The sequence below is a fragment of the Cryptosporidium parvum genome, chromosome 8 (assembly GCF_000165345.1).
Source record: "Cryptosporidium parvum Iowa II chromosome 8, whole genome shotgun sequence".
NCBI classification, from domain to species: domain Eukaryota; phylum Apicomplexa; class Conoidasida; order Eucoccidiorida; family Cryptosporidiidae; genus Cryptosporidium; species Cryptosporidium parvum.
The window spans coordinates 170,500-177,983 of record NC_006987.1 but is presented as its reverse complement, the minus strand read 5'-3'; the positions used below and the strand labels follow the sequence as shown (position 1 = coordinate 177,983).

General features: G+C 28.8%; 2 protein-coding genes across 2 annotated transcripts; both read left to right on the top strand.

Annotated features, from left to right (window-relative positions):
- Nucleotides 1-1,287: 1,287 nt before the first annotated feature.
- cgd8_680 (large low complexity protein with repeats) lies at nt 1,288-4,728 on the top strand (the record flags this gene model as incomplete). Its single annotated transcript, XM_625527.1, has 1 exon — nt 1,288-4,728. The coding sequence occupies one exon, from the start codon at nt 1,288-1,290 to the stop codon at nt 4,726-4,728; it is 3,441 nt and encodes a 1,146-aa protein (XP_625527.1).
- Nucleotides 4,729-6,713: 1,985 nt separating this feature from the next.
- On the top strand, nt 6,714-7,400 carry cgd8_670 (hypothetical protein, signal peptide, paralogs; the record flags this gene model as incomplete). The annotated part of the gene is made up of 1 exon (XM_625526.1): nt 6,714-7,400. One exon carries the CDS (start codon nt 6,714-6,716, stop codon nt 7,398-7,400), a length of 687 nt encoding a protein of 228 aa, XP_625526.1.
- Nucleotides 7,401-7,484: the final 84 nt, after the last annotated feature.

The window sequence follows — 7,484 nt, the reverse complement described above, 5'->3', positions numbered from 1 at the left end:
TNNAGGGNCAGNTGGGGKTGGGTTYTTCAAAATGNCTNCGATGATGATAATNMTTACTAATCTTTAATAMTGGNCATGATTTAGTMCAAATGGTCCAGTTTGAAAATAACGTAGAACAGATTATGATAAGGCTTTCATGAAAGATCRTTTANGGRCRAATAATTTGKTATCAGATGAATTAATATGATTATTCAACACAATGAATACATATCTGTCCANATTRTTAGATACACTAATAAATCATCTTGCAATAAATTTAGCAGGTTTACCCGATGTGTACAAGTATTAATATATCWMTATTAAAATCTCATATAMAYTCTTTWSCATYAATAAGGGATAGAATAAAAAAACGTAAGMCATTGGATACTTTTATGGAMTTCMAATCACCAGAAKTTGTTTCAAGTGAATATTCTATRMCAAAAAAGAAGCAGTAYAGAACTTTARTAATAATTGAAGCTTTATYATTATYMTTAGCWAGATAWTATTAAAAGATGTGWAAAWGWCTATTACAATATTTAATGAAATATATATTGGACACAAAAGTATRTTACSTTCAWTACAAYATTTTTCAAGATTTGTATTACAAGGTTTATCTCTAGWATCACAMAKATCAAATAAWATGWTTTATGATTTRACATCAGGTATTAATTTATTTGGACATTTATTAMCTKGTMATTATSMTAATTATCAATTATTAAGWCATTAACATATAGWKKCAWCATTGRCAAGYATTTGAAAGTADATTTMATGAATYAATGWATGTAAATTCAGTTTCAAGTATGAATGAGAAYMWCAAGTCACYTTKCATGATGGWATATWRAAGAGRGTWGTAATAATTGTAATTATTATACATTAATATCAGYWATTGATTGGAWTTAGTTTAGCTWTAGATTATTCYTGCATCAGGAATATTKGGTTGTGTGAGAASAATTGAATATTATAAKGGTTTWGGACAAATATCAGCATATGACCCTTTAAAAGAGGAGATTTTCCGTACAACAATTTCAWAAAATMATAACAAAAGAAAGTTCAAATTTGAATATTAATAATGAAGTGTTGAATGAATTAAATTTAAGATCAAGAGAAACAAGTAATGATATTTTTGGTGGTAGTAGTAGTAATAATACATAATACATATTGATAATGTTTTAMAAAATTATTTAATAAAAGAGAAGATAGMMCCAAAATATATGTMCAGAAGAAGATTTTTGAAGAATTTACAGTACARWAWTGGAWAAAATTCAAGAAAGAAAAGAGGAAATAAAAAATTTGAAAGATAAACAAAGTATGAATGAAATGAGTTTAATATCAACTTTAAGTAAGGTTTATCATGGATTAATAAAATATTGCTTTAGATTTGGAATTTTAACATTATATAATTCATTAGAAAATAAAGGAGAACCACATTTTTTGACAATGAATTGGAATTTATTCCCAAAATTGATGGAATTTGTTTTTCCTCCATTTCCATTGGAGAATGGTATATTACCAGAACAACAATTATATGGTTTTGATTTATTTTCAGATTCAAATGATTTTACAGAAATATTTAGTTCGTCGGGAGATTTGATTTTAGGAGTTCTGGGAGGACCAGGAATACCAGGAGGACCAGGAACACCAGGAGGACCAGGAATACCAGGAGGACCAAGTGGACCAGCAATGCCAGGAGGACCAGCAACACCAGGAGGACCAAGTGGACCAGCAAAACCAGTAGTTCCAAGTTGGCCAGGAATGCCAGGAGGAACAAGTGGACCAGCAATGCCAGGAGGAACAACAAAACCAGGAGTTCCAAGCGGACCAGGTGGGCAAGAAGCATCAAAGCCTATTGCTGTGCCTGGGGGAGTGCCAGTATTACCAGGGGCTCAAGGATTTGGTGGAAAGCCAACTCGACCAGGAGCTCCAGCATTTCCAGGTACTCAACCAGGAATACCAACTCAACCAGGAATACCAACTCAACCAGAAATGCCAAGTCAATCAGGAGGGAGTGGACTACCAGGGTCAAGCGGTGGAGCAGGTGGTGGTGGAGGAGGTTGGCCAGAAAGACCGGGTGGGTCTGGAATAGGAAATGATGAGAATGAAGAGGATCCACAAAATTATCCAATAGATGTAACAATTCAAGGAGTTGATGCAGAATCTGAAATTTTGAACAATTTGGATTTATCAGTAATTTTGAGATGTGATTTTGAAGGAAGTATTCAAACTTTGACAGAGAAATTAAAATCAATGTTATTACCAAAAAAAGTTGAATATGCAATAAGATATTTACAAGGATGTGATTTAGGATTATTATTGCTTATAAATCAAAGAATTTCAACAGTAATGGAATTAATAAATAGATTAAGTTCTTCTGATGGTGCAAGTATAAAACATACTAAAAGTATTTGTTACAAAGAAACTTTACTAAAGAGGAATTTACTTTCAAATATATTTTTAGATATTTTGGGAAAATTAAATGCTATTTTAGATAAATGTAAAGAAATGAATAAATATAAATTGCCTTGGAAACATATTACTAGTCTTTTGGGAGAAGAATCTTCAATTAAAAGTTTAATATATCCACCATTTAATAAACTAGCAAGATTTCCATTTACTTGTGTTGATTCAAATTTACCAAAAGCAGAAATTTATTTAAAAAAATTATGGGATAAAACATTAAATCTAAAAGAAAATCTTAAAAGTAAGGGTATTGTAAGCAAAAGTAAAGATATTAAAAGTTTAAAAACACAAACTTTGATATATAAAGCAGCAGTTAGAAGAAATAAATTACTACTTGAAGCTTGTAAAGAATTTGTGCAATTACAATATGTTAATAATAGTTTATTTAATAAAGTTTCAACTGCTTTAAAAGATATTCATTCAAGTATGAAAGTAACTAACGTTGAAGTTAATAAGCTTAATGATAAAATAAGGCGATTATTTAAGTTAGATCTGGATGAATATACGCCGGGAGGAGGAAGTGGAGGTGGAGGAGCAGGCGGAGGTGGAGGAGCAGGCGGAGGTGGAGGAGCAGGCGGAGGTGGAAGTGGAGGAGCTGGTGGAGGTGGAAGTGGAGGCGGAAGTGGAAGTGGAGGCGGAAGTGGAGGTGGAGGCGGAAGTGGAGGAGCAGGGGAGGAAGAAAATCTTGATGAAGATGAAGAAATACAAAACTTATATGCATTTTATTTGAGTTTAGCTACTGGTGAAGCGCCTTTAAGTTTGAATAGTATCAAGGAATTAGCTTCAGCAGAAGGGCAAAGTTTATCTGAATATTTAAAAAATATTGTTCAAAGCTTAAAAAATGGGGTTCAATCAACTAATAACATCGTTTCATCTATAATAAATGACCAACAAGTTTTGGAAACTTATGCTTTATATTCTTCCGTTGTTGAGAATCCTTCAAATTTAGAAGATTTGATCGAACTTTCAAGTTACGATAAAAGTTACTTATTATCTTTAATGATTGAATTTATCAAAACTTCACAAAATAATAACACAAATGGAGAAACACCAGGAAGAAATGATAATGAAGGTGAAGAAGGAACAAGTGCATCAAGTTTAATTAATGCTCTTATGTCAGATGAACAAGTATTAGAAGCTTATGCTTTGTATGTTTCTATGGTAAAACAATCCTTGAGTTTGAAAGAATTAATTGAAGTTGCAGGTTACGATAAAAATACTTTATTGGATATTTTAAGTGAATATAATACAAATTCTACAGGGAATGTTTATGGAGGCGGAGCAGGTGGAGGAGCAGGAGCAGGTGGAGGAGCAGGAGCAGGTGGGGGAGCAGGAGCAAGTGGAGGAGCAGGAGCAAGTGGAGGAGCAGAAGGAGGAGAAGCTTTGGATGATGAAAGCAGGCTCTTATTAAATGATGAAGTTGTATTGAAATACTATTTAGATTATGTAAGATCAGTAGTGCCTCCAAATACTCCTTTAGATTTGATTGATTTCATAGATATGCCAGGAAATCAAAATAAAGAAACTCTTTTACAAATTTTACAACAAGCTATTGAAACGAATAATCAAGCTTCAAGAACAGAAATACCAAAAAGAAAACCAGCGCCTTCCTCTATCAATGATATATTATCTTCATTTGGTCCATCACAGCCGAAGCCACGTCCACCACGATCAACTTCAAAACCATCACAGCCACCAGCATATCCTCAACCACCAGCATATCCACAGCCATCAAAGCCGCCTCCATATCCGCAACCACCAAGGTACCCACAACCATCACAACCACCGGCATATCCGCAGCCACCAAGGTACCCACAACCATCACAACCACCGGCATATCCTCAACCACCAGCATATCCACAACCGTCACAACCATCACAACCATCACAAATACCGACTTCAATCATTGGTTCGCACAAAGTTCAATTAAAGTTTAATCCTAATGGAACATTAGATAAAACTAATTTAGATACATCAAGTATTTCCACAAAAACCATTGAAAAACATTCAAATTCAGTTAGAAGTGGTTGTTCAAATGCTACTTTAAATCTTTTATTACATTTACTCAAAGTTTCAATAGCAGATTTAAATAATTTAAAGTCATTGGAACGATTTTTAAAAGGATCAGCAAGATGTTTAAATACAGATCAAAGGTCAGGAAGTGGAGGAACATGCAATAATTGTTTTGTATGTAACTCCTCTAGAGTTAATAATAGAAATGTCAGAAATATGGAGAAAATAGTAGCTGCATTGGAAGTTTTGGTTGAATATTGTAAAAAAAACTCAAGATAATATACTAAATTCTATTTGATTACGATCTATATATTTATTTTTTTTTTTAAAGAGAAGAGTAATTTTAGAATGAAAAAAAGTTTAAAAAAAGAAAAAAGTCAAAATTGTTCAATTCGTTAAACTAATCAAGTAACTTTAATATTTCAATGAAATTCAAATATTAAAAGAGAGAATGGAATTTCTTTATTTTTACAGTATGATTTTTTTTTTTTTTCAAAAGCATGTGGGAAAGGCGGGCTGTTTCCATTTTTTTCCTTCTATAACGTGCATGCATTAATATTGTATACGATAAATTGTACATGTTTATTTTGAAATCTTGGAATCAGGCCAAAAATCTATTTATTAAAAAAAAAAAAATTATACTTGAATTATTTATAAAAATGGATTTATACTATTTAATTTCAATATTCTTATCTCAGTAATATATAATAATAATGAGAAGAAAATAGATTTATTTTGATATTAATTTGCTTAAGAAATAGTAAAGTGTTTACTTTTTTTTCTTAACAAAACGAAAAATAAAATTATGAAGGAAAAAAAGAGAAAGAAATGAAAGAGGAGGAAAAACTCGAGATTCTCTTCTCTTTTTTTTTTTTTTTTTTCTTTAATTTTGTTTTCTTTACTTTTATGAAATATAGACTTTAAGTAATAGAAATAGATAAAAATTTAATATTAAGTAAACTTAAATATTTTATTTATTATTACCATTTATTTACTATTACCACTAATTATGACAAATTGCATATTATATATTCTCTTTGCATTAAAATGCATATTTTGAATATAATATATATATGTGAATAATACAAATAATAAAATAATATTAATTGAACGCAATTCAAGACAATAATAAATATATTATTACTTTTAGATATTTAATAATAAATTTTTTTTTCTAGTTTTAAAAAAAAACAAAGAAAGAATGAAAGATAATATTTTGATCTGGATCTTGTCTTATCTGATTTTGTCTCATTGATTAATAATAAATTAAGTGGTTCCAATATATCTATATATATAAATCTTGTTTGGGCCTTTCAATAAAGTATGTTCTTTATTTTTTACAATATTAAAATAATAATAATAATAATAACTATTATTATTATTTTAAAACAGAAAAAGAAAAAACAAAAAATATGCAGTATCAACCAATCTAAAATCACTTATTGACTTAAAAGTATTTTCTAAATTAATTAAATATATCCAAGTGGCGGGAAGTTCTAAAAGTTTTATTTTCAAATTGTGGGGTAATTTAAAGATTAAATTACATGTAATATATTATATCTTGAAATGTGCCGCCTAAGTTTGATTGCGTAATCCTAAAATTATGAATCTCAAAATAATAGTAAAGGAAAAAACAAAAAGCCTTTTTCCATGTCAAATTTAAAGGGAGAAGAAATAATATAAGATTATTATTTGAGAATATTTTAAATATTATAACAAGTACAAAAACAAAATAGTTTCTTCATTTCTTTTTTTTTTTAAAAAATAAATATTGAATAATATCGATCAAAATTTTACGTATATATATAATAAGCTTTATATTTATATGGGGTTTTCTTTTTTTTACTGGTATATATGGTTTATTTTTTAATCTCTAGTTACCAGTACTACTTTTTAAATTAAAGTAACAGAATTATTGTTATAATTGGGGTTATTCAATTTTTCACCAAATGAAAAATCAATTCAATAATTTTAGTTAGATATTTACATATAGCAATATATATTATAAGAGGGTAGCTCGGAATAAAAAATCATTTATTCATCTTTTTTTTTTCTCGGGGGTTTAATAATAATAACAACAACAGTTTATTCCTATTCAAAGAAAGATATTTTAATCGGATCTTGGTCAATTTTTGTTACATTATTTTAAATTAAATATAGGATATTTCAGAACATAATTTAGTATGTAAAATAAAGGATTATACAAGTTAAGTTTACACAAGATAAGAAAAAAATAATAGCAATCATAGATTAAATCTTTAATTATGAATACGTGGTTAAATTTTGTAATCTTTTTGTTAAGTGTATTTTTGGCAAATTATAAGAAAAATGGTATCTTTCTTAATAATAAATCCAATATCATTATAAGTGAGTTATGTTATTTAAAATTTCCAGGATTTAGCCAGAATTCTAAATTAACAATAGAAAATGAAATTACACATTGGACTTTAAGCAATATTCCGTTAAATGAAATAAGAATTTTAATAGCTCAATTGGAGTCAAAAATCGAAAAATTGACTGCTGAATTTAATAAAATTAAAGATAATTCCAAAATTCTTAAAAGCAATTATGATAGTCATACGTGCCATAATCCTAATATTAAAAAACAAAAAGGAAATAGATGCGAAGTATGTGATAAAAGAGCTAATGCCATTAAAAGGTTGTACTTACAAATGAAAGAACTTGCTTCTAGGATTGTTAAATATCAACTTAAACTTGATAAATGCAAATATAGAAAGGATATTCTTACTGGAAAAGTAGCTAATGAAGATGTCATGTATAGACCATTTACAAGTCCTTATTCTGGTAGATCACAACAAGATCTAGATAATTTGCAAATGAGACGTAAGCAAAAGGCTCATGCTAGAGAAAAACGACGAATTCAAAGATTAAAGGATGCAAGTCGATTACCTATGAATAAACACGAACTATATATTCAAACTCAAAAATAAAGAGAACTTGATCCTAAAAATTTGGTAATTAGTTATTTTCAGCCAAAAACTCTTATTTTGTTTACAGATAAATTATTAACTTCA